At 46.8% G+C, this 28,000-nt stretch overlaps 1 protein-coding gene across 1 annotated transcript; it reads left to right on the top strand.

Moving 5' to 3' along the window:
* Positions 1-14: 14 nt before the first annotated feature.
* On the top strand, positions 15-28,000 carry LOC311148783 (DENN domain-containing protein 2A-like; the record flags this gene model as incomplete). Its single annotated transcript, XM_084185745.1, has 19 exons — positions 15-100; positions 4,408-5,436; positions 7,464-7,591; positions 9,336-9,454; positions 9,741-9,938; positions 10,399-10,492; positions 10,878-10,928; positions 11,303-11,490; positions 11,748-11,857; positions 15,792-15,861; positions 16,227-16,304; positions 20,997-21,137; positions 21,596-21,744; positions 23,327-23,504; positions 23,673-23,714; positions 23,868-23,964; positions 24,142-24,411; positions 26,763-26,849; positions 27,072-28,000. The coding sequence occupies 19 exons, from the start codon at positions 15-17 to the stop codon at positions 27,101-27,103; spliced, it is 3,147 nt and encodes a 1,048-aa protein (XP_084041871.1). The 3' UTR covers positions 27,104-28,000.

Below are 28,000 nucleotides of genomic sequence, written 5' to 3'. Positions count from 1 at the left end.
TCTGTCCATCCAGGATGCCAGCTGCTAGCACCATGACTGGTGGGAGGGCCCTGCTGCTCTGTACCAACACTGACAACTGTATCTACCAATCAGTCAACGGGTATGTATTACATTACTACTACCTGTATACATTTTACAGTCCACTCCATGGAACCCCTTAGAAACTGTCTGAGGGCAACAGTGCCGGGCAGACTGTCCCATGTGGTGTTCCAACAATGGAAGGGCAGCAGAGGTTTCCACCTGGCAGCTGGATACTGTTACTGGTCACCCTGCTGTCACTAGTGCTAGTGAAGCCCTAAACCATAGATGGCACAGCTTAAAGAAATACCAGAACATTGGAAAAAGTCCATTCAACAGAGATCTATTTTCCCCCCTCATTCAACTCCTCTTCACCCAGTTGAACCTGTTCCCCCTGTCTCCTCCTCTGTCTCCTCGTCCTCTGTTGCGCTGCTGGTCAGTGATGGTTGTTGTACCCACCTTCCGCCTCCACCGTCCCCCTCCCCACCCCTCCTTGTCTGTGGGTGAGAGGAAGTCTTCCCATAGTTCCCTCTTTTGATTAAATTGGCCATTCCCATGCCAAGAAGAAGAGAACACTATTGATCCCCTCTTCCTCCCAGCCTCCCTCCCTCTGTATGTTGCTCTTCCAACCCCCCATCCTTTCCTCCCCTCCACTCTCTTTCTCTTTCTCTTTTTCTTGGCTTTGCATGTCACGATCGTCGGAGGAAGTGGACCAATGCGCAGCGTGGAATGTGAACATACTTTATTATTTAGAGAACACCACACGAACAAAACAACAAACGATACGAAACGTGAAGTCCTTGGTTACAACACAAACCATACGGAACAAGATCCCACACATGACAATGCCCAAACGGCTGCCTAAGTATGGTTCCCAATCAGAGACAACAAGCAACAGCTGATTCACGTTGCCTCTGATTGAGAACCACCCCGGCCAACATAGAAACACAAGCACTAGAATATCACCCTAGCACACAAAACACAAAGAAACAACACACCCTGGCTCAACATAACAGAGTCCCAGAGCCAGGGCGTGACAGTACCCCCCCCCCCCCCCCCAAAGGCGCGGACTGCGACCGCGCCAAACATAAACCAAACAGGGGAGGGCCGGGTGGGCATTCCTCCTCGGAGGCGGTTCCGGCTCCGGGCATGACCCCCACTCCCTCTCTAACCCCCCAAAGCGCCCCTGGTCCGGTCTGGCCCTGCTGGCCGGAGCTGGACTGAACACTGGTGGAGCGGATTGCTCTAGCTCCGGTGTGGAGCAGCTGACCGGTGCCGGACCAGGCACCGGTGGAACAGGCACGGGCTGTGCCGGACTGACGACGCGCACCACAGGCTTGGTGCGGGGAGCAGGGACGGGCCGGACCGGGCTGACGACGCGCACCATTGGCTTGGTGCGGGGAGCAGGGACGGGCCGAACCGGGCTGATGAAGCGCACCACTGGTTTGGTGCGGGGAGCAGGAACAGGCCGGACCGGGCTGACGAAGCGCACCATTGGCTTGGTGCGGGGAGCAGGGACGGGCCGAACCGGGCTGACGAAGCGCACCACTGGTTTGGTGCGGGGAGCAGGGACGGGCCGAACCGGGCTGACGAAGCACACCCCTGGCTTGGTGCGGGGAGCAGGAACAGGCCGGACCGGGCTGACGACGCGCACCATTGGCTTGGTGCGGGGAGCAGGGACGGGCCGAACCGGGCTGACGAAGCGCACCACTGGTTTGGTGCGGGGAGCAGGGACGGGCCGAACCGGGCTGACGAAGCGCACCACTGGCTTGGAGCAGGAACAGGCCGGACCGGGCTGACGACGCGCACCATTGGCTTGGTGCGGGGAGCAGGGACGGGCCGAACCGGGCTGACGAAGCGCACCACTGGTTTGGTGCGAGGGGCAGGAACAGGCCGGACCGGGCTGGCGACGCGCACCACAGGCTTGGTGCGAAGGACAGGAACAAGCCGGACCGTACTGGGGACACACACCACTGGCCCTACGCGGGGATCAGGAACGGGCCGGACCGGACTGGCAACACACCCCAGTACCTCTCGCCGTGCCTCTACATCCTCCTTCCCCCTGGTGACCAGTGACTCCCGTAACCTGGCGGCCTCCTGCTGCCCCGTCGTCCACGGCGTGAGCCCCCCCCTAAAACATTTCTGGGCGTCTCTCCTCCCCGTGGGCCAGGCCTCCATGGCTCTCGCCAGACTCTTGCTCCACTGCTCCAAAGTCCAGCCTCTCTCCTCCTCCCGCGGCTTGACCCAGTCGAGGTTGATATCCTTCAGAGTCACCTCTGGCGTTGGCTCCTGGACACGCTGCTTGGTCCAGTTATGGTGGGATCTTCTGTCACGATCGTCGGAGGAAGTGGACCAATGCGCAGCGTGGAATGTGAACATACTTTATTATTTAGAGAACACCACACGAACAAAACAACAAACGATACGAAACGTGAAGTCCTTGGTTACAACACAAACCATACGGAACAAGATCCCACACATGACAATGCCCAAACGGCTGCCTAAGTATGGTTCCCAATCAGAGACAACAAGCAACAGCTGATTCACGTTGCCTCTGATTGAGAACCACCCCGGCCAACATAGAAACACAAGCACTAGAATATCACCCTAGCACACAAAACACAAAGAAACAACACACCCTGGCTCAACATAACAGAGTCCCAGAGCCAGGGCGTGACATTGCAGATTGTCTTAGTTTCCCCCTCTGCTGCTCCATGCTTCATAAAAACTACAGCCTCAACTGAAGGCAGAGAAAGTAAACTTCGAATAAAACCATGAGAATCTGCCCCTCAAAAAATCTGTCACTCTTCCCTGTTGCCGCCCATAATTGTAATTTCGTAATATTTCGACACCATTTGTCTTTCAAATGTAAAATCGTCTAAGGGAGTTGAAGGGAAATTGTAATGTAGTTTACTAAAGTTTAATCAGGAAGGCTGGTCTGAATGCTTGTTTAACTTCATCCAGTAAGCAGAACATAATTCACTTGGTTTCCTATTCTATAGGTATAGTGGGAATGAGTGGGGGTCACCTGCCGTCACATCATCTGGCTCTGAGGATCTTCCCTCGGAGACAAGGCCATTCCCCAAACAATTTAATAAAATTCCATATTGCATTCCATCTTTGTTGTTCATTCAGTTAAGCTTGTACTCGATTGAACAGTCCGTTTCCTTTAAGTTTCCCTCAAGATTGCATGCCATTTCATTTTCGTAAATACAATAAAGCAATGTCATCAGAAGTTGCAGTCAGAGGCCACGTTTCCTCTGTTTGTTTTAAAGCCAAGTCATTTGAACTGGCCTTGATCCAAGATGGAGTCAGTTACTGGGTCAGCTTTAGTTTAGACAAGATGCATGCCTCTACCCCAGCCTCTCCCTTTGCTGTGTACACTTTCATCTCCCCAGAAATAGCTGTGCTGCTTGTAAACTTTAACCTTGAGTTCAAACTGTCACGACCCAGTCATCATGCAGAAATTACCGTTCTTAGACAGAGACAGAGACACAAATTGAGTTATACTGGGGGTTGTTGTTTTATGAGAATTCCTTCTCATTTACTCCATAAAATCAAGTGGCAGTTGTTTTGTATCTGATGTGACTAGACAGTTATGACAGAGATATTATGTGGATATCCAGAATTATGAGCTGTCAATGATTACAGTGCTTTGTGTACTCAAATTGATGTCCTTCTGAAAGCTGTCAGTGAGTATGTTTACATACACATTAATAATTTGATATTAAACTGATTATGGCAGTAGGCAGAGTATGGAAATAGTCATGTAAACACCTTACTCTGCTTATCTTAATCGGCATGAGGTCAAAATGGAAGTGAGCATACGCGGTTAAAACACCTGATTTTCTGAGCAATCTTTCCAATGATTAGGACATATAAACAGCATAATTGGTGTTCCAGCAGTGTATTTGATCTGCACATGTGCCAGCACCGGTAGCGCAAGCCTCCCTCTTATTCGCGAGAGAAGTGAGTTCGGAAAAACTGAAAGTTTGCATTTTAGAAATAGTTTTCATACAAACGTTATATGTCTGACCTCAGAATCACATACTGTAGGCTAAGCTAAAATATCATGGTCACTGTGGTTGAACATTTATTTTGATAGCCGATTTTCTACAATTATCAAAAGTCCCATCAGGTTGTAAATATGATTATTAGGGAAATCGTTTTTGCAAAGCATGTAAACGTTTTAAACAGACTATTATATTAATCTGACTATCATCGTATTATTGTGTGCATTTAACCGTGCTCAGTAATTATATTTCTGCTCATATGATAAATAGCTCACTGTTGTTTTGTCCAGGAAGGGTTTGGCTCTGCCTTCTCTAATCTATGATCTATGTGTGTGTGCGCGCGTGTGTGTGTGATTATATGCATGTGTGTGTGCAGGCTCCAGTGCTGTGGCTTGAAGGTCGAGGAGGCTCCGTCTGTGGTCCCCCAGCGGCCAGACGTGGTGTGCGGGGACAGGGACACCTCCAAGCGGCCCCTCTCCTCCCTGGTCTCCCCTCTGGACGAGCCAGGCACCATTGACACCATGCTCGCTCACAAGAGAGCCACTTCGGACCCCCGCACCACCATGGAGAATGGACTGGGCGGCTGCAGTAAACTCAACAAGACCCCGGCGGGTCTGAAGACCAGCGCCAGCATCCGGGACAAGATCTCGCAATGGGAGGGAAAGAAGGAGACCCTCCCTACCTCCCCTGTGGTTGGAAGTGGACCATGCCCGCTGAACACAGCGCAGAAGGAACCAGAGACTGTGAGAAAGAAGGAGACCACCAATACCTCAGAGGTCCACAGGTCCGACAGTAAGTGGTTGGCCAGCTGGGAGAGGCAGGACTCTGGGAAGGAGAACTCAGGAAAGCTGGGGGATTTACGGCCTAAGTCTCCTGAGGGCCCCACTACCAGGGACAGAGAGGTGATACTGGATAGAGGACCCCTCAGAGGCAGTAGTAAATCCACTGAGACAGCCAAGGACAAGAAGTCTGTTTTGACTCACATTAAGAAACTGGAGCAGGCCATGAAAGAGGGTTCCACCAAGCCCTCATTGGTGTTGCCTGGGAACTATTTCTGCCCCCCTTCCCAGGAGGAGCAGGAGGAGGCTGAGAGGAGGGGGAACGAGCCCATATTTGGGACGCTGGAAGTTGTGGGTTCAACGCGGCGGCGGAGGTCAGGTGACCCTGAGAACGTGTACACTGAGCCTGGTGCTGCCAGTCCCTCCATCAACCCCTTACCCAAACCCCAGCGCACCTTCCAGCACCACACCCCACCCAACACCCCCGCCTCAGGCCTGGGCCTTGGCAAGGGGAGACGTAACCTGCCCCCTCTGCCCTCCATCCCCCCGCCTCCCCTACCCACCTGCCCCCCGCCAGGAGTCTGCAGGAGACCCTGGGCAGACAGAACCAGAGACAGCAGCAACAGGTAAGAGACCAGACAGCGATGAAATGAGACAGAGATGGGAGGAAATACAGCACCCTCAGATTCATATACAGATTAATTCATTGCTACCCAGCCAAAGGTTGGAAGTACAGTATTTTCTATCCGTACAGCATTTTAAGTAAAAGTTCTTAGTGACATCTTTCCCCATACATGTTTTACCCCAACCCCACATACTTTATCCAGTCATCCAGTTTAGCTTCTCATTCTGCACATCTGCACTGAATCAGAGGAGGGGGTGATGATGTCATCCTCATTCTACTCATCACAGCATTCTAGAGGATGAGGTCATTGGTTGGAGCTGTGGAATGTACACATGGACCAATGAACCATGCCAAGAGACTCCTGGCAGGAAACAATAACATGTTACATTGTGTGTCTGTGGTCGAGTGGCCCTTGGAATATCAACAGCTTATGTTTGAGTAATTCTATGGCCCTATCATAGCATTACATTAGAGTACCTTCCATTTTCACCTATAAGCAGCTAACCATGAAGTGTTCTTAAACTGACCTTCAAGAGACGCAAAAGGCGCATGTTGGCATTTATTGGGATGACTCATGTTTTGGAGGCAGCTCTGAAAGGTAGCCACTAGCTGGCACAGACACAAAGTCATAAAATCTGATTTTAAACCTAACCCTAACCTCAACCTAACCCTAACCACACTGCTGACCTTAATCCTAACCCTATATGTAAAATCCAAGCCTAAAAGCTAATTTTTGTTTTCATGAATTTGGTAATACATAGCCAATTCTGACTTTGCAGCTGGCCTATCTAGTGGAAATCATTCATCCCAATAAACTCAACCTGCACAAACAAAAGGCTTCTAAAAACACAATACATGTTTTCAAGTATCCAACGAAAGTACAAATGTGGATTAAAATGTTTCAATTGTTGATTTCTTCAGTAGACTGCATTCTTGTTAGCCTAAGTCTGGCTGTGTAACATTCCATACCATATGTGGAGGCTTCACACTGCTGAGGTCTGTATTTTCCAAAACCTTTGTGAAGTCAGCCTCAGTCAAAGTGCGCCCAAAATGGCACCCTAAATAGTGCAATACTTTTGACCAGAGCCTATTTGGGCTCTGGTCAAAAGTACTGCACTATACAGGGAATAGGGTGCCATTTTGGGTGCAACCTTAGTCTTTCTCTAGGAGTTTTACAGGACAATAGCTGGGCTATTGGAAGAGATGCTGTCTGTTTTCCCACTGGGCCAGACTGTTAGGCAGCTCTGGAGAACACACAGAGATGGCCATTCAGAGATGGCCAAGAGGAGCATCAGTCTGTCTGTCTGTCTGTCTGTCTGTCTGTCTGTCTGTCTGTCTGTTACACACAACATACGCATGCATGCAGGCACACACCACACACACACACACATACACACAAACACGCATGCTCGCACACACCTTTGCAATTTGGAGGTCTACATAGATGGGTAGTTGTTTGAGACAGAAATAGATGTATTTCTCAGCTCTTACCAAGGTCCCAGAAGTAGAGAGAGAATATGCAAACAGTTTATCTTTTCACCACCAGCCAATACAGTTGAGCCAGATTATTTGTGCAGGTTAGCATTTTTTGTCATGCATCTTGTTCTGGAGGCCTAACCTTAACGACACTGCTAACCCTAACCTTTTAAGACCAAAAAGCTTATTTTTCTATAACATAGTCAATTTTGACTCTGCAGCTGGCCTATCCAAGGGGAAATCGCTCAGTTCTGCCTCCAGGACAACACTCATGACAATAAACGTCAACCTGCATTATTTGTGACCCTTATAGTAATATATGAATAATAATAATATATGCCATTTAGCAGATGCTTTTATCCAAAGCGACCTACAGTCATGCATGCACACGTTTTACATATGGGTGGTCCCGGGAATCAAACCCACTACCCTGGCGTTACAAGCAGCATGCTCTACCAACTGAGTTACAGAGGACCAGAGATAATAACTCACCACTTCCACAATTATATATCTCCCACCTGGTTGATCTCTGTGTGTGTGTCTCTCCTACAGGAAGTCCTATGAGTTTGAGGATCTGCTGCAGACGTCATCAGAGAGCAGCAGGGTGGACTGGTACGCTCAGTCCCGACTGGGCCTCACACGCACTTTATCAGAGGAGAACGTCTACGAGGATATCCTAGGTAACGCATCCTGGTCTTAAATATATGTTTGTATAACATGGGCTTGATGGCTCAGTTGGTTGGAGTTGTTGGATGGTTTGCATCACCATAGTTGTGGGTTTCATTCCTGCATGGACCACAGATGCTGATATTCCTTCCTGTTCCTAACACTGTAGAACGGTGGAAGCCCTCTGTAAGGGTTGACTTGGGCCATGTGCCCCTCTGCTCAAAGAGTTCAGAGAGAACTCACTGCCACAGAGTTCAGGGTCATGTTCAGTAGGGTACACCGTAGCAAAATGCTTTGCAGTGAAAAACAAAAAGCTGTGTTCTTATTGGACAAGTTTAGGTAGTACCTCCCCATTTCACTCTGTATCAAAACGTTTTCTACCTACTGAACACGACCCAGCTGTAACTAAGGTTATGTTTTCTTTTGTGCATCTTCTTTTTGTGTTTCTGTAGCTTTTTAATTTAGAAGAGGCATTGTTTTTAGTAATAACAGGTGGTGCTCTTACCTACGTTCCTGCGTTATTGTTTTCTCTGTTATACTAACCTTCTGCCTGTTCCATGTCGGTGTAATGGTAGCATTTTGTGAGGTCTTAGTTTAGTTGGTATGCGGTGTGATTGTCTCTGAGGCTGCTGTGAGGGGCATATTTGAGTGGCTTAGTCCCCCGGAGCATTTTTGGCAACATGATCCATGTTTCTATGGTTTTCATCACTCAAATTGTTGTGTTATGAGGATTACTTTTTACATGTAGGGTATAATCAGGTCAATGCTGTAGAGATTAACCATAACAATCAAATTGTGTTTTTAATAGCATTTAGATGATGCCTATACTTAGTCTGTCGTTTCTTACAGTGTCACAGTGTAGTACTTAGAGTGAATTCTCAGACATGGTCCACCGAACCCCTAGCCCCCATCGGTAAAGTAACTCAGAAGTGCCAATGGGAGAAAGAGCTAGAGCTGGAGCTACAGAGAGAGAGAGAGAGACAAAGGCAGGACAGTGCATTACAATAACTGGGCTACGTCTGAGTGTCTTCTCATAGGGCTGTACAGTCTACAACATACATACTCCTAACAACTCTACACAACTCCAGTCTGCTGTTTCAGATAGAGAGAGCAACAACTCTTACTAAGCAAAATCTCAGTAGCACTGACTTCGAGTAGTATAGTCAGTCAGTGATATTAATCACTTGAAACAGCCATTGATCTAGCTGATTCCTTGTTTTTCTGAGGAGAGGAGAGGAGAGGAAGAGGAGGAGAGGAGAGGATGGGAGGGGAGGAGGAGGAGGAGGAGGAGGAGAGGAGAGAGGAGAGGAACTGGCTGTCCCGGTCCCTGTCTGACATCCCCCTCCAACAGGTCCATCTGGTGAATGGATCGACAGCGGAGAAGAGATGAGCCCCGGCTCTGGAAAATGGGCCTCTCTGTCCCTGTCTCTCTTATCTGCACACACAGCCATGGTTACTGGTAGCGTCAGTCGCACACTGATGCAGTTTATCTTGGTAAAATATGAGCTTGGTTGCAAGCAAGCACTGCTGCTGGCAGGTCTGTAAATACGCACATCTGGAGCAAAAAATATGGATTGGAAACAACCAAACATACCGTCAATGAATTAGAGCAGTCATTTGAGAAGATTGCCGTCAAATGAATAACGCTGGACATTAGAACCGTGGTTCGGTAGGATCACAGTGTGTCGCTGAGTGTAGAATGGAGGTGACAGTTGCTGTGTGTTTATGTGGATGTTTTCTGTTCTGTTTCCTCTGCAGACCCTCCGTCGAAGGAGAACCCTTACGAAGATATAGAGTTGGAGGGAAGTTGCCTTGGAAACAAGTGCTCTTTACCCATGTCCTCCCCCTCGTGCCCAGTACCCGACACACCAACCAAGGTACATAAATCATTACAGTAGAATGAATTCTCCATGCTAGTAATGTGCATTCTGCGTATAGTGAATGTGGTTACAGTACAGTGATCAGACTGGGAACTAATCTTCAAAGGCAATAAAGGCCCACTATACAATTTCAGGAGAAGTGGACAAACACACATACTGATACACATCTCCTCCCCCTCCTCCTCCCCCTCCTCCTCCCCCTCCTCCTCCCCTTCCTCTCCCCTCCTCCTCCTCCTCCTCGTCCTCTTCCTTCTCCTGCTCTTCCTCCTCTATCTCCCACCAGCTCTCCTCAAAGCCAGTTTTCTTCAGGCAGAACTCAGAACGTCACAGCTTCAAGCTCCTGGACCCGCGCAAGACCAACCGGGACACCGGCATTTCCTCACCCTCCCGCATCAGCCCCCCCTCCACCCCCAGTAGCCCTGATGACACCCCCAGCCTCTCAGGAGACCCCTACAACCGCAGGCGCAGGAAGATCCCCAGGGTAAAGGAGGGGGATACTAGGCTCCTGAAACGTCCCCCCATTCTCAGTGATTTACAGGCAGTATGTCTCAGTCTAGTGCAAAAGATGGCCTGTCTGGTCCTCTCATGCAGTTGTCTGGGGATACCTTAGACAGGACAGAGACAGTTAAAATGATGTGGTTAGACAGGAGACAGATGGTTAAGAATATTTCTTTTGATAATGTATTTCCTCTAGACAGAATATCTCCCAAAAAGCTCTGAATAGCATTATGTGGTTCCTGCCAGTCTGGCTGCCAGTCTGTTAATGCCTCTGCCAACAATACCGCCGTAATTGCCTTTTTTGGCATGGTAATGACATATGAGTTGGCTAATAAAGCAGAACTAGCCTGGCACCCAGACCAAGGTTAATTATGTAGTGAATGGGTGGTTCTGGGAAGTTAAGATTGCTGACTCTGTTGTTGTGCTGCTTCTCCTCAATAAAGATGGTGCTGAAAATCAACGGCATCTTTGAAGCAAGGAGAGGGAAGAAACGCATGAAGAGGGTGTCTCAGTCTACTGAGTCCAACTCAGGGAGAGGTGAGGCTGGGGGATACCTGCCAGGAACATCAATGGGGGCCTCAAGCTAACAAGAGCCCCCCCTCACCCTTTACTCCTACCCCCTAGGCACTCATTTCACTGCAGCCATCACTACACAGTTTGGACAGGCCTGCCTCATATCTCCATAAAAGGAACAAAACTCTTATGTGTCCACTTGGCTTTACAGGCACATGTACATTTGGGGGTCAGTTGTGTTTGACCCATTCTTCATTGTTGTGTTGCTTTATCAAACACAAATGTGGAATGAGTGTATTGCGTATGAGTACTATGCTGTGTGTGGAAACTTTCCTGACTGCCTCAAATGTTCTCGTTCACATTGTTTACTGTGCGTTTGTATTCTCACTCTTTCTTCTCTTTGATGCAGTGACAGATGAGAACAGTGAGTCGGAGAGTGACACAGAGGAGAAATTGAAAGGTGAGGAGATCTCAAATATCTGTGTGTGTGTGTGTTTTTTTTTGGTTTGACTAACCTTGTGGGGAACAGAAGTCCTCACAAGGATAGTAAAACAAGGAACATTCAGACAAGTGGGACATTTCACCAGTCCCCACAAAGAAAGTTACTATTTTAGGCTTAGGGGTTAGGTTTAGGGTTAGGGGTTAGGTTTAGGGTTAGGGTTAGGGTTAGGGGTTTGGGGTTAAGGTTAGGGTTAGGGTTAGGGTTTAGGGAAAATAGGATTTTGAATGGGAATCAATTGTTTGGTCCCCATAGGGATAGTAAAACAAACGTGTATAGGACTCTCTCCTTTGTAGAGGGGGGTATTATTGTTAAAGTGTATGTTATTGTTTCAGCTCACAGCCAGCGTCTGTCGTCAGTGCAGTCCATGTTGAGGCAGACAGGCCGGTACCGGACCCTGGAGAGGGACCTGATGGACCTACAGGAGAGGAAGCTGTTTGAGTACTTCATAGTGGTAGCCCTCCATAAGACCAAGGCCGGAGGTCCTTACCTACCAGAGGTCACTCAGCAGTTCCCCCTCAAGGTAGGCAGAGCTGACACCTAGTCCTCAATCAACTGGATATTCATTGTTCATATTATCAGTGAAAAAATGATTTATATAACACAAGTAAGTGTCTGGTGTTTTTGTATGTGACCTACCAGACCAGAATGTGTATTTGTGGGTTTTGCACATGCGTCTCTGTAGTTGTGTTAGATTGTGTGTTCTCTCTGTCTAGAGTTTGTGTGCGAGATAATATCAGATGTGGTATTGCATCTGACCTGTTATTCTCCCTGTGTCAGCTGGAGAGGAGCTTCAAGTTCATGCGGGAAACAGAGGACCAACTGAAGGTCATCCCCCAGTTCTGTTTCCCTGACGCTAAGGACTGGGCTCCCGTTGACAACTTCCCCAGGTCAGAGACACACACACACACACACACACACACACACACACACACACACACACACACACACACACACACACACACACTCACCCCATAAATAAGGTGTTGACAAATTCTGAATGGGGGGGTGTGCAACTCAATATTAGGAAGGTGTTCCTAATATTTGGTATACTCAGTGTATAGGGCACTACGTTTGACCATAGGCTCTGGTCAAAGTAGTGCACTATATATGGAATAGGGTGCCATTTTGGATGCAGACAGAGCCCCCTCAAACACACACCTGCAGGGCAAAGACATTGAGCTGGCTGACACACTGCCTGACAGAGAGCCAGGGTTGGTCAACGCACACCTGTCAGGCAGACTGGAGCGGTCTTTGTAGCAGTCTTTGGAGTTGTCTTTGTATGGGTGCTTGCAGAGTAAGTCTGCCCTGAGAGTAGGACTGAAGAACAAAGTAGGGCCTTTTTGGTTTTACCGACATCAAGCAATGATTGGCAGAATGGCGCCGGAGGAGATGGCTGCCGTTTTACGGCCTCCTAACCAATTGTGCTATTTTGTGTGTTGTTTTTCGCATTGTTTGTAACTTATTTTGTACATAATGTTTCTGCCACAGTCTCTTATGACCGAAAAGAGCTTCTGGATATCAGAACAGCGACTACTCACCTCGAACTCAACAAAGATGTTTTATTTAATCAGTCGATGGCAAAGGATTTAATGCTGATACCGGACCAGGCCCAAATCCCCGTCATTCACATGAAGAAGAGACGCCGATACAGGGGACGCAGGTCCGGGTGCCTTGTGAGAATTCGTCGGCAAGTGGGGAACCCGCCTCTACCATCCGTCCTATTGGCCAACGTGCCAATCATTGGAGAATAAGACAAGGGGTGGCGGTCTGTGTCTATTTGTCAATAACAGCTGGGAAGCTAAATATAATATTAAGGAAGTCTCAAGGTTTTGCTCGCCTGAGGTAGAGTATCTCAAGATAAGCTGTAGACCACACTATTTACCAAGGGAGTTTTCATCTATATTTTTCGTAGCTGTCTATTTACCATCACAAACCGATGCTGGCACTAAGACCGCACTCTGAATGGTATAAGGTCATAAGCAAACAAGAAAATGCTCATCCAGAGGCGGCGCTCCTTGTGGCCGGGGACTTTAATGCAGAGAAACTTAAATCCATTTTACCTCATTTCTACCAGCATGTCACATGTTCAACCAGAGGGAAAAAAACTCTAGACCACCTTTACTCCACACACAGAGACGCGTACAAAGCTCTCCCTCGCCCTCCATTTGGCAAAAACGGACCATACTTCTATCCTCCTGATTCCTGCTTACAATCAAAAACTAAAGCAGGAAGTACCAGTGACTCGCTCAATACGGAAGTGGTCAGATGACGCAGATGATAAGTTACAGGACTGTTTTACTAGCACAGACTGGAATATGTTCCGGGATTCATCCGGTTGCATTGAGGAGTATGCCACATCAGTCACCGGCTTCATCAATAAGTGTGTCGATGGCGTCGTCCCCACAGTGACCGTACGTACATACCCCAACCAGAAGCCATGGATTACAGGCAATATCCGCACTGAGCTAAAGGGTAGAGCTGCCGCTTTCAAGGAGCGGGATTATAACCCGGATGCTTATAAATCCTGCTATTCCCTCCAACGAACCATCAAACAGGCAAAGCGTCAATACAGGACTAAGATTGAATCCTACTACACCTGCTCCGACGTTCGTCGGATGTGGCAGGGCCTGCAAACTATTATGGACTACAAAGGAAAGCGCAGCCGCGAGCTGCCCTGTGGCACGAGCCTACCAGATGAGCTAAATTACTTCTATGAGCGCTTCGAGGCAAGCAACACTGAAGCATGCATGAGAGCACCAGCTGTTCCGGACGACTGTGTGATCACGTTCTCCGTAGCCGATGTGAGTAAGACCTTTAAACAGGTCAACATTCACAAGGCCGCAGGGCCAGACAGATTACCAGGACGTGTACTCAACTGGCAAGTGTCTTCACTGACATTTTCAACCTGTCCCTGACCGAGTGTGTCTCAACTACATGTTTCAAACAGACCACCATAGTCCCTGTGCCCAAGAACACCAAGGTAACCTACCTAAATGACTACCGACCCGTAGCACTCACGTCTGTAGCCATGAAGTGCTTTGAAAGGCTGGTCATGGCTCACATCAACACCATCATCCCAGAAACCTTAGACCCACTCCAATTCGCATACCACCCCAACAGATCGATAGATGACGCAATCTCTATTGTACTCCACACTGCCCTTTCCCACCTGGACAAAAGGAACACCTACATGAGAATGCAGTTCATTGACTACAGCTCAGCGTTCAACACCATAGTGCCCTCAAAGCTCATCAGTATGCTCAGGACCCTGGGACTAAACACCTCCCTCTGCAACTGGATCATGGACTTCCTGATGGGCCACCCCAGGTGTTAAGGGTAGGCAACAACACATCTGCCACGCTGATCCTCAACACGGGGCCCCTCAGGGGTGCGTGCTGAGTCCCCTCCTGTACTCCCTGTTCACCCATGACTGCGTGGCCAAGCACGACTCCAACACCATCATTAAGTTTGCCGACGACAAAACGATGGTAGGCCTGATCACCGACAACAATAAGACAGCCTATAGGGAGGAGGCCAGAGACCTGGCAGTGTGGTGCCAGGACAACAACCTCTCCCTCAACGTGATCAAGACAAAGGAAAAGGAGGGCCGAGCACACCCCATTCTCATCGACAGGGCTGTAGTGGAGCAGGTTGAGAGGTTCAAGTTCCTTGGTGTCCACATCACCAACAAACTATCATGGTCCAAACACACCAAGACAGTCGTGAAGAGGGTACGACAACGCCTATTCCCCCTCAGGAGACTGAAAAGATTTGGCATGGGTCCTCAGCTCCTCAAAAAGTTATACAGCTGCACCATCGAGAGCATCCTGACTGGTTGCATCACCGCCTGATATGGCAACAGCTCAGCCTCCGACCGCAATGCGCTACAGAGGGTAGTGCGTACGGCCAAGTACATCACTGGGGCCAAGCTTCTTGTTATCCAGGACCTCTATACCAGGCGGTGTCAGAGGAAAGCCCAAAAAATATCCAAAGACTCCAGCCACCCTAGTCATAGACTGTTCTCTCTGCTACCGCACGGCAAGCGGTACCGGAGCGCCAGGTTTAGGTCCAAAAGGCTTCTTAACAGCTTCTACCCCCAAGCCATAAGACTGCTGAACAGCTAATCAAATGGCTACCTGGACTATTTGCATTGAACCTTCCCCCTTTTTACGCTGCTGCTACTCACTGTTTATTATCTATGCGTAGTCACTTTACCCCTATCTACATGTACATATTACCTAAATTACCTTGACTAACCTGTAACCCCGCACATTGACTCGGTACCGGTACCCCCTGTATATAGTCTCGTTATTGTTATTTTATTGTTACTCTTTTATTTGTTTTACTTTAGTTTATTTAGTAAATCTTTTCTCAACTCTTATTTTTCTTAACTGCATTGTTGGTTAAGGGCTTGTAAGTAAGCATTTCACGGTAAGGTCTACACCTGTTGTATTCGGCGCATTTGACAAATAACATTTGATTTGATTTGACCAGGGTGGTTGGATTTTTCTTGAAAGCAGGGTCAATGAGCTGGCTATGCAGCCAACTGTTCTAGATATTCTCAAGCTCAATGTTTAGTTGATGAATAAGATCACATTAAAACAGGTGTGCTGTAACTGACTCAACACACAGTGACCTAAATCAGAAAAACCAAGGGGTACATTTTTCTAAGTTGGCTGGTTGAGGTTGTTTTGTGAAATACAACCCTGACAGTGGTTTGACTGCTCTATTCTCAACACACAACTCACTCTATTTATTAACAGTTGTATCACTCCAACATATGATTAGTTTCCAACCTGTGTGAAATATTTTATTTTCCAGTGAAACGTTCTCTTTCGTCCTGACCGGTGAGGACGGGAGCAGACGGTTTGGATACTGTCGTCGTTTACTGGTAGGCAACTAAAAATGGCTACTTTTAAAATGTCCACCTTATCCACTTCCATGTATAGGCCTGCCACCTACCTGAGTGATGAGAGTGATTGGAAACGCAGTGTTACTCAATTTTTCTGAATCAGTGCTTGACATTTTCTACTGCTTGAGCTCCTGTTCCTCTTATAGAATATTAGCTCAAAAGTATTGTGGAGCTCCTGCACCTAAATATAAACAGTACCGGCACCCAAAATGAATAAGTTCAAGACGGAGAGCCTTATTTCCACAGGTCTAATCCAACTGTTGTCCAGGTACTGATGTCTTCTGCTGTGCTGTTTGTTCTGACCCTGTCTAACTATCTGCCTGTGTCCTGCTGTGTGTCCACAGCCCAGTGGGAAAAGCCGGAGGCTGCCAGAGGTCTACTGCATCGTCAGCCGGCTGGGCTGTTTCGACCTCTTCTCCAAGGTACAGTATACTATACGTACACCGCAAATTGGCCAGTGTTACCTAGTGTTGATTTTTCAGTGTAACATTTATAGTGTGTTTTCAGGAGTTAAATTAACTTTGTAAATGTTAAATTAACATTCAGTGTAAAAGAACCCCAGTGTTGGTGTTAATAAACAGAGTTGAACCAAAACCACAGCCATCATTATCCTATTTCCCAGCATGCTCTATTGCAGGTAGATTTTTAAATAGTTTTATATCAATATCTATGTTTTTGCATGCACATTGATTCATTAATCTTATGCTACTCAAATATAAATAACATACATTTTTCTAAACTAATCCGGTCTGTTACTTGGACTTGTTGCACCCATAACTGAAATGTTTGTTCCAGTTTAGATGGTTTAGCTAGTCTTTCATCTCAGTCTTCCCAACCCTGGCAGTCATTCTGAATGCAGGTCGAGTTCAGAATGACGCTTTGGCTGGATACCAATAGGAATTACACTTCACTTTACACGCCATCATAAGGCCACTGTATTACGGTATAACTAGGCCCTCAAAATAAGACCTTATGAAATACGTATTGTATTGTCTTAAATAATTACATTTTAATTATAACATATTTGCTTAGAATCTCACTTGGTGAAGGCCACAGTACTGAAAATGAATGAATGCAACAACCATGGCTCTGTCACTATCAAATAAAGTCAGTCATGGGTGGTAACTCAATTCACATGCAAATAAGGCTTTACACTAAGCAGTATGTTCATTTAACACTGAAAAGTGAGGACCCATATAGACCCTGGAACAGTGTTAAATATAACACTCTCAGTGTTGATTTAACACTGGAGAATTTGCTGTGTATAGATCTATACACCTAGGTCAAAGAGAGACAGTTTTTCCTGGTCAAGTCACATGGTCAGGCCAAACTCCTGGGAGGATCTCAATTGCATACTCATCGCGTCCTCTCTCCACGTCTCCTTCTCAAAACCCATTGGAGGACAGGGACCTCTGGCTTTCTCATCCAATGGGTTTTGAGAAGAAAGTGAGGAGATAGGACGTGAGGAGTATGCAATTGATATTCTCCCCTGGCCTTCAGTATAGCCACCCAGAGCCTCCCACAGTGAGAGGAACTGGATCCCACAGGGAGGGACCACCCTATGCATCCACAGAGCCCCACCCTCCCTCTCCCTGGTTGCCACTTTCCCACCGCGGCTTGTTGGGCTGCTGCCCTGGCCTCAGTACAAAGAGACACGTGAACCCCAGCTGATGTGGTTACCGCAGTGGAATAGTGGGATAGGCTCCCCTGTAATGAGCCACTGATTTATGTGTGTGAACGTGCATGTGCAAACATCTGTGGATGTATGGGAGTGTATAGCAGTCCAATCCCTGTACAGCCGTGGTCAAAAGTTTTGAGAATGACACAAATACTAATTTTCACAGTCTGCTGCCTCAGTTTTGATGATGGCAATTTGCAAATACTCCAGAATGTCATGAAGAGTGATCAGATGAATGGCAATTAATTGCAAAGTCCCTCTTTGCCATGAAAATGAACTTAATCCCCCAAAAACATTTCTACTGCATTTCAGCCCTGCCACAAAAGGACCAGCTGCCATCATGTCAGTGATTCTCTCGTTAACACAGGTGAGAGTGTTGACGAGGACAAGGCTGGAGATCACTCTGTCATGCTGATTGAGTTAGAATAACAGACTGGAAGATTTAAAAGGAGGGTGGTGCTTGAAATCATTGTTCTTCCTCTGTTAACCATGGTTACCTGCAAGGAAACACATGCCGTCATCATTGCTTTGCACAAAAAGGGCTTCACAGGCAAGGATATTGCTGCTAGTAAGATTGCACCTAAATCAACAATTTATCGGATCATCAAGAACTTCAAGGAGAGAGGTTCAATTGTTGTGAAGAAGGCGTCAGGGCGCCCAAGAAAGTCCAGCAAGCGCCAGGACCGTCTCCTAAAGTTGATTCAGCTGCGGGATCGGGGCACCACCAGTGCAGAGCTTGCTCAGGAATGGCAGCAGGCAGGTGTGAGTGCATCTGCACGCACAGTGAGGCGAATACTTTTGGAGGATGGCCTGGTGTCAAGAAGGGCAGCAAAGAAGCCACATCTCTCCAGGAAAAACATCAGGGACAGACTGATATTCTGCAAAAGGTACAGGGATTGGACTGCTGAGGACTGGGGTAAAGTCATTTTCTCTGATGAATCCCCTTTCCGATTGTTTGGGGCATCCGGAAAACACCTTGTCCGGAGAAGACAAGGTGAGCGCTACCATCAGTCCTGTGTCATGCCAACAGTAAAGCATCCTGAGACCATTCATGTGTGGGGTTGCTTCTCAGCCAAGGGAGTGGGCTCACTCAATTTTGCCTAAGAACACAGCCATGAATAAAGAATGGTACCAACACATCCTCAGAGAGCAACTTCTCCCAACCATCCAAGAACAGTTTGTTGACGACCAATGCCTTTTCCAGCATGATGGAGCACCTTGCCATAAGGCAAAAGTGATAACTAAGTCGCTCGGGGAACAAAGCATCTAAATTTAGGGTCCATGGCCAGGAAACTCCCCAGACCTTAATCCCATTGAGAACTTGTGGTCAATCCTCAAGAGGTGGGTGGACAAACAAAAACCCACAACTTCTGACAAACTCCAAGCATTGATTATGCAAGAATGGGCTACCATCAGTCAGGATGTGGCCCAGAAGTTAATTGACAGCATGCCAGGGCGGATTGCAGAGGTCTTGAAAAAGAAGGGTCAACACTGCAAATATTGACTCTTCGCATAAACGTAATGTAATTGTCAATAAAAGCCTTTGACACTTATGGAATGCTTGTAATTATACTTCAGTATACCATAGTAACATCTGACAAAAATATCTCATAACACTGAAGCGGCGAACTTTGTGAAGACCAATACTTGTGTCATTCTCAAAACTTTTGACCACGACTGTACAGTATGTATTGAGAATGCTTAGTTTACTTTGTAATGTACTCTATTCCACATTGAATTATGTATACAGTGGGGGGAAAAAGTATTTAGTCAGCCACCAATTGTGCAAGTTCTCCCACTTAAAAAGATGAGAGAGGCCTGTAATTTTCATCATAGGTACACGTCAACTATGACAGACAAAATGAGAATTTTTTTTCCAGAAAATCACATTGTAGGATTTTTAATGAATTTATTTGTGGAAATTATGGTGGAAAATAAGTATTTGGTCACCTACAAACAAGCAAGATTTCTCAAAGACCTGTAACTTCTTCTTTAAGAGGCTCCTCTGTCCTCCACTCGTTACCTGTATTAATGGCACCTGTTTGAACTTGTTATCAGTATAAAAGACACCTGTCCACAACCTCAAACAGTCACACTCCAAACTCCACTATGGCCAAGACCAAAGAGCTGTCAAAGGACACCAGAAACAAAATTGTAGACCTGCACCAGGCTGGGAAGACTGAATCTGCAATAGGTAAGCAGCTTGGTTTGAAGAAATCAACTGTGGGAGCAATTATTAGGAAATGGAAGACATACAAGACCACTGATAATCTCCCTCGATCTGGGGCTCCACGCAAGATCTCACCCCGTGGGGTCAAAATGATCACAAGAACGGTGAGCAAAAATCCCAGAACCACACAGGGGGACCTAGTGAATGACCTGCAGAGAGCTGGGACCAAAGTAACAAAGCCTACCATCAGTAACACACCATGCCGCCAGGGACTCAAATCCTGCAGTGCGAGATGTGTCCCCCTGCTTAAGCCAGTACATGTCCAGGCCTGTCTGAAGTTTGCTAGAGTGCATTTGGATGATCCAGAAGAGGATTGGGAGAATGTCATATGGTCAGATGAAACCAAAATATAACTTTTGGTAAAAACTCAACTCGTCGTGTTTGGAGGACAAAGAATGCTGAGTTGCATCCAAAGAACACCATATGCACTCACTAACTGTAAGTCGCTCTGGATAAGAGCGTCTGCTAAATGACTAAAATGTAAATGTAATACCTACTGTGAAGCATGGGGATGGAAACATCATGCTTTGGGGCTGTTTTTCTGCAAAGGGACCAGGACGACTGATCCGTGTAAAGGAAAGAATGAATGGGGCCATGTATCGTGAGATTTTGAGTGAAAACCTCCTTCCATCAGCAAGGGTATTGAAGATGAAACGTGGCTGGGTCTTTCAGCATGACAATGATCCCAACCACACCGCCCGGGCAACGAAGGAGTGGCTTCGTAAGAAGCATTTCAAGGTCCTGGAGTGGCCTAGCCAGTCTCCAGATCTCAACCCCATAGAAAATCTTTGGAGGGAGTTGAAAGTCCGTGTTGCCCAGCGACAGCCCCAAAACATCACTGCTCTAGAGGATATCTTTATGGAGGAATGGGCCAAAATACCAGCAACAGTGTGTGAAAACCTTGTGAAGACTTACAGAAAAAGTTTGACCTGTGTCATTGCCAACAAAGGGTATATAACAAAGTATTGAGAAACTTTTGTTATTGACCAAATACTTATTTTCCACCATAATTTGCAAATAAATTCATTAAAAATCCTACAATGTGATTTTCTGGATTCTTTTTTTCTCATTTTGTCTGTCATAGTTCACGTGTACCTATGATGAAAATTACAGGCCTCTCTCATCTTTTTAAGTGGGAGAACTTGCACAATTGGTGGCTGACTAAATACTTTTTTTCCCCACTGTATGTTGTGTCTGACTCCACAGATCCTGGATGAGGTGGAGAAGAGGAGGGCCATCTCTCCAGCCCTGGTGCAGCCCTTCATGAGGGGCATCATGGAGGCTCCATTCCCCGCCCCGGGAAGAACCATCACTGTCAAGAACTTCCTGCCTGGCTCAGGCACTGAGGTGAGGGGGAATAGCTGTGCACAGCAGGGTTGGGGGGCTAGAGCACAGACCTCAACTGGCCATGTCACTTTACTGTATTCAAAACATAATTGACTTGAGGTCTTTTTTATCTAGTTAGTATGTCACTTTGGCTATGTATGTGTATTTGGTGCTTAACCCTGTGTGTGTTTACGAATACTGTCTAGATGTGTGTAGGGTGTTTAAATAGATCTCTCTCTCGTTCTCCATCCCTCTCTCTCTCTCCGTCCCTCTCTCTTTCCCTCCCTCTCTCGCTCTCTCTCCATCCATCCATCCATCTCTCTCTCCCTCCCTTCCCCCTCTCTCGACCTCTCTCTGTCCCTCCCTCTGTCCCTCCCTCTCTCTCTCTCTCTTCATCCCTCTCTCCCTCCCTTTCCCTCTCTCCCTCTTTTCCTCTCTCTCTCTTTCTTTCTCTCTCTCTCCCTCTCCGTCTGTCCCAGGTGATAGAGTTGTGTCGTCCGTCTGACTCTCGTCTGGAGCATGTAGACTTTGAGTGTCTGTTTTCCTCTCTGTCGCTGCGTCTGCTCCTCAGAGTCTTCGCCTCTCTGCTGCTGGAGCGCAGGGTCATCTTCACCGCTGACAAACTCAGGTGGGACACTGTCCAAAAACAACCCCTTGCCCCTTCCCTCTCCCCCTAGACCCTTTCTCTAGTCCCAATATGAGGAGGAGCTATTACCATATACAGTAGCTTACACCTATCCAGTTCATTCAAATCTTCAAAAACTGAAAAGTCTGGGGGCTATTGGGATGGGGATAGGGGCTAGGGGTTTATGACTGGGCTATGGATCAGTCAACCTTAGTTCTTCTCTAGCTACTCCTCTACTGACTTGGGACCTGTGAGGTGGGATCAGGTGAGAGGCAGAGGACAGTGAAAAGGATATGACAGAGACACACAAGACAGACAGACAGACAGATGGACTGACGGACACACGAGACAGACAGTCAGACGGCTTCTGGACGAGAGAAAGAGAGACAGAGTGTGTTAAGGAAGGAATGCTGTTGTGTTATACAGTCGTCTAGGGAACAATAATTTCTCTCTGGAAATATGTCATGGAAGCCAGAGACAGGGTTAGTGTAGAAAGTTAAGCTGTAAGACTGGCGTGTGTGCAACCGATTTGACGTACTAGCATCCACTAATCACCTGCTATTGATGGGTGCCTTGAGATAAACCCTTGAGCTGCTTCGCTGGTCTTTCTTGACATGCTGAATACTGTGGTCTTTCTTGACATGCTGAATACTGTGGTCTTTCTTGACATGCTGAATACTGTGGTCTTTCTTGACATGCTGAATACTGTGGTCTTTCTTGACATGCTGTATACTGTGGGCTTTCTTGACATGCTGTATATTGTGGGCTTTCTTGACATGCTGTATACTGTGGGCTTTCTTGACATGCTGTATACTGTGGGCTTTCTTGACATGCTGTATACTGTGGGCTTTCTTGACATGCTGTATACTGTGGGCTTTCTTGGATATACAGTACATTACTCTGTGTAGAGTGTGCTACTTCATTGCTTTTTAAAAGCCCACTGGAAAAGCCTGTGAATCCACAATAGATTGTGTGTTGTTCCACTGTGACATTTTTCTACTGTTGCATTGAAACGAATGCAAACCTGGCCTCGCAATCACTGATTGTTTTTGAATGAATTAAATGAAAACAGACACACATATTGGAGGCATTAAGATAACAGTGTGGGGTTAGTTCATTTGCTCCCACAGTATATATTTCATAGTGTTAAATCACGCTCCCTTAAAAAGATTCCTTTACAATTCCTCAAACATTAAAGCCATTCTTTAAAAATGCAATGTTCAGTTTTATGTTCCAAAATAAGTATTGTGTAATCACAGTCAAATCCGCTAACACCATCTTGTGGTAGAAACGGGAACTACATTGGAGACATGCTGCGGTTATATGATTTGACTCGATTTTAGTAGTTGACACCCTGTTTTCTCTCTCTTTCCCTATATACATCTCCCATATCTCTCTCGCTGTCTCTCTCTCTCTCTCTCTCTCAATTCAACAACTGCTTTATTTGCATGAATGGGTGGTTGCCACTGTTGCCAAAGCAATATATATGAAATATTACAAATGAGAAATGTGTTTGAGAAACAATAGTAATCTCTCTCCCTCACTCTCCTGCTCTCTCTCTTTCCTCTCTTTCCTCTCTCTGCAGTACTCTGTCTCAGTGCTGCCATGCGGTGGTGGCTCTACTCTACCCTTTCACCTGGCAGCACACCTACATCCCCGTGTTGCCACCTGCCATGCTGGACATAGTGTGTACCCCCACACCCTTCATTGTGGGTCTGCTATCCAGCTCCCTGCCCAGCCTCAAAGAGCTGCCCATAGAGGAGGTGAGACCAGGCCCCCGAGCCCAGCTGACTGTGTGTGTGTGTGCGTGCAAACCCCTGACCTCAACTCTTTCCATAAAACAATGGTCTCTGTGGCTCTACTCTGAGAAAGAGCTGAGGCTGCCAAACTGACAGGAAATGACATCACCCTGCCTTCTGCTCTCTCCTTAGGTCCTGGTGGTCGACCTCGGCAACAGCCGCTTCCTCAGACAGGTATACACTTCTAACAACAGTACCCATAGCAACAGACCAACAACATACTGTATATCTCTTACACAGTTGGCTACACCCATAGATGTAGCAACACCTCTGTGCTCATGGGACACAGTCATCATTTCCTCTCACACCTCTGTCTTTCCTCTCCAGCTGGAGGACGAGGACTCTATTCTGCCTCACAAGCTGCAGGCTGCTCTGGAACATGTTCTGGACAAGAGGAAGGAACTGGCCAGTGAGATGCCCACCGGTGAGTCAGTGCTACTTATTAACACCTCTCACAGAAGGGTCTTGTTGTGACCGATACAGCCTTGACAAAGGTCTATGTGACTACTGATATTTTTATTATTTAAGCATATGACCTCCATGTCGAAACGCCCTCTTTCTCTCTCTCCTCTCTCTCTCTCCCCCCGCCTTCCCTCCCCAGACTCAAGCTCCCTCAGTACCGTGGTGTCGGAGGCCTTTGTACGTTTCTTCGTAGAAATGGTGGGCCACTACCCTCTCTTCATGGGCGGGGGGGATCGAGAGGATGAGTCTGGAGCCCCCTCCTCCCCCACCCCGTCCTACTTTCAGCGCGAGGCCTTTCGCAAGGCCGTCACCTCAAAGAGTCTGAAGAGGTTCCTGGAGGTCTTCATGGAGACCCAGATGTTCGCTGGGTTTGTCGCAGAGAGGGAACAGCGCAGGCAGGGTCTAAGAGGTACGGAGAGAGGGGGTACAGCCAGGCAGGGTCTAAGAGGTACGGAGAGAGGGGGTACAGCCAGGCAGGGTCTAAGAGGTACGGAGAGAGGGGGTACAGCCAGGCAGGGTCTAAGAGGTACGGAGAGAGGGGGTACAGCGCAGGCAGGGTCTAAGAGGTACGGAGAGAGGGGGTACAGCCAGGCAGGGTCTAAGAGGTACGGAGAGAGGGGGTACAGCCAGGCAAGGTCTAAGAGGTACTGAGAGAGGGGGTACAGCCAGGCAGGGTCTAAGAGGTACTGAGAGAGGGGGTACAGCCAGGCAGGGTCTAAGAGGTACTGAGAGAGGGGGTACAGCCAGGCAGGGTCTAAGAGGTACTGAGAGAGGGGGTACAGCCAGGCAGGGTCTAAGAGGTACTGAGAGAGGGGGTACAGCCAGGCAGGGTCTAAGAGGTACGGAGAGAGGGGGTACAGCCAGGCAGGGTCTAAGAGGTACTGAGAGAGGGGGTACAGCCAGGCAGGGTCTAAGAGGTACTGAGAGAGGGGGTACAGCCAGGCAGGGTCTAAGAGGTACGGAGAGAGGGGGTACAGCCAGGCAGGGTCTAAGAGGTACTGAGAGAGGGGGTACAGTACCTGGTTATTGGCACCACCATAAGATAAGTCTGCTTTTGGAATCTGTAAGTGTCTGAAATGCATAATTATATGACAATTTTGCACAATTGTCTAACAGTTCTATGTACACTACCGGTCAAATGTTTTAGAACAGCTACTCATTCAAGGAGTTGTCTTTATTTTTACTATTTTCTACATTGTAGAATAATAGTGAAGACATCAAAACTATGAACTAACACATATGGAATCATGTAGTAACCAAACAAGTGTTAAACAAATCAAAATATATTTTATATCAAGCCACCCTTTGCCTTGATGACCGCTTTGCACACTCTTGGCATTCTCTCAACCAGCTTCATGAGATAGTCACCTGGAATGCATTTCAATTAACAGATGTGCCTTCTTAAAAGTTAATTTGTGGAATTTCTTTCCTTCTTAATGCATTTGAGCCAATCAGTTGTTTTGTGACAAGGTAGCCCGGGGGGTATACAGAAGATAGACCTATTTGGTAAAAGACCAAGTCCATATTATGGCAAGAACAGCTCAAATAAGCAAAGAGGAACGACAGTCCATCATTACTTTAAGACATGAAGGTCAGTCAATATGGAACATTTCAAGAATTTGAACGTTTCTTCAAGTGCAGTTGCAAAAAATATCAAGCGCTATGATGAAACTGGCTCTCATGAGGACCGCCACAGGAATGGAAGACCCAGAGTTACCTCTGCTGCAGAGGATAAGTTCATTAGAGTTACCAGCCTCAGAAATTGCAGCCCAAATAAATGCTTCACAGTGTTCAAGTAACAGACACATCTCAACATCAACTGTTCAGAAGGGACTGTGTGAATCAGGCCTTCATGGTCGAATTGCTGCAAAGAAACCACTACTAAATGACACCACTACTAAATGACACCAATAAGAAGAAAGAGACTTGCTTGGGCCAAGAAACACGAGCAATGGTCATTAGACCAGTGGAAATTTGTCCTTCAGTCTGGAGTCCAAATTTGAGATTTTTGGTTCCAACCACCATGTCTTTGTGAGACGCGGTGTGGGTGAACGGATGATCTCCGCATGTGTATTTCCCACCGTAAAGCATGGAGGAAGAGGTGTTATGGTGTGTGCTTTGCTGGTGACACTGTCTGAGATTTATTTAGAATTCAAGGCACACTTAACCAGCATGGCTACCACAGCATTCTGCAGCGATACGCCATCCCATCTGGTTTGGGCTTAGTGGGACTGTCATTTGTTTTTCAACAGGACAAAGGCCCAACACATCTCCAGGCTGTGTAAGGGCTATTTTACCAAGAAGGAGAGTGATGGAGTGCTTCATCAGATGACCTGGCCTCAACAATCCCCCGACCTCAACCAAATTGAGATGGTTTGGGATATGTCGGACCGCATAGTGAAGGAAAAGCAGCCAACAAGTGCTCAGCGTATGTGGGAACTCCTTCAAGACTGTTGGAAAAGCATTCCAGGTGAAGCTGGTTGAGAGAATGCCAAGCGTTTGCAAAGCTGTCATCAAGGCGAAGGGTGGCTATTTGAAGAATCTCAAATACAAAATGTATTTTGATTAGTGTAACACTTTTTTGGTTACTACATGATTCCATATGTGTTATTTCATAGTTTTGATGTCTTCACTATTATTCTACAATGTAGAAAATAGTAAAAATAAAGACAAACCCTTGAATGAGTAGCTGTTCTAAAACTTTTGACTGGTAGTGTATGTGTTCTCATCATTCTACTGTTGTTGTTGTTGTGTGACCAGGTCTGTTTGAGGTGCGGTCACAAGACTACCTGGACTCTCTCCCAGGGAGCGAGCAACGTGGGGTCAACAAGTTCCTCAAGGGTCTAGGTGAGGCCCAAATCCTCTCCCATACACCCTGTTCACTCTAGTACCTACATAGATCATATCCCAAGTCACTCTGCATAGTAGTTTCTGATTCAATTGTCATTGTAAATTGTGTTACATTAGTGAAACTATATTCCTCCTCAATGTATGAAAAGGTTGCCAGAACTTGTCTCTCACACCAATGTTATTTTGATCCGTGATTTTGTTGCCTGTTTTCATTTTCAGGGAATAAGATGAAATTCCTGTCCAAGAAATGATGCCTCGGGAAGGAACTCCATGAGAGAGAGCATGTTCAAGAGAGGTAGAGAACAAACCAAGGACCCAAACTCCCTGTGGATAGCATGGAGTAGGGGATTGTGTTTGTCCACAAGCTTATTGACACATACTGGTCAAGGACCGAACACTCCCGGCAATATTTGGACTGAACGTGAAGGACTTTGGAGGGGTATAGGAATCGGACCAAAAACATTAATATTGTCCTAGCCTGAAGACACAGACCCATCAAGGAACATCGTTCTCCATTGAGGTTACTGAGTGTCTTTCCGTTGCCTCTGTTGTTGAGAGCTTACTTTTGCAAAGCGGTCAGTCTTTATAGTGTACATTGATGTACTGTATAGCACAGCCCATTTCCCTTCCTAGGGTTGGTATATAAAGTGTCCTCCCTCTATGTCACTTAGGAATGACTGACTCCACCCTCGATCCCAAAAGGCACCAATGAGAACATAATTAAGGATGTTGCTGGGCGGCTTAAGAACAATTCCATGTTGTACAGTACATTCCACATATTTCTATACTCTTTAAAAAAAAATGTACAACTTCTTTGTTAACAGGAGGCTTATACGTTAATTTATACTGTATACTTTCTATAATAACTTTATCTCTTCCTTTTTTTTCTCCTTCAAATGAAAGCAAAAAAATCTCCTGTAGTTTGTGATGTACTTTATGTAGTCTGATCAGACGATGGATTGTAGAGCACTCTAGGTTACTATTGAGGAAATGTACCACTGTGATAGGAGAGTGAACTATGGATTGGACTGGGTGTATGCCAAAAAGAGGAAAAGGAGAGGTGAATGATCAGAAAATAATTCCTGGTTGAAGGCAAACATGTATTGAGTGAGAGAAGTGTGAAATCAGATCTCATGAAAAGTGGCGTG

This window comes from Coregonus lavaretus (genome assembly GCF_964263955.1).
Source record: "Coregonus lavaretus genome assembly, chromosome: 21".
Lineage (NCBI taxonomy): Eukaryota > Metazoa > Chordata > Actinopteri > Salmoniformes > Salmonidae > Coregonus > Coregonus lavaretus.
The sequence above is the reverse complement of the archived record's forward strand: the minus strand, read 5'-3'. Positions and strand labels throughout refer to the sequence as shown.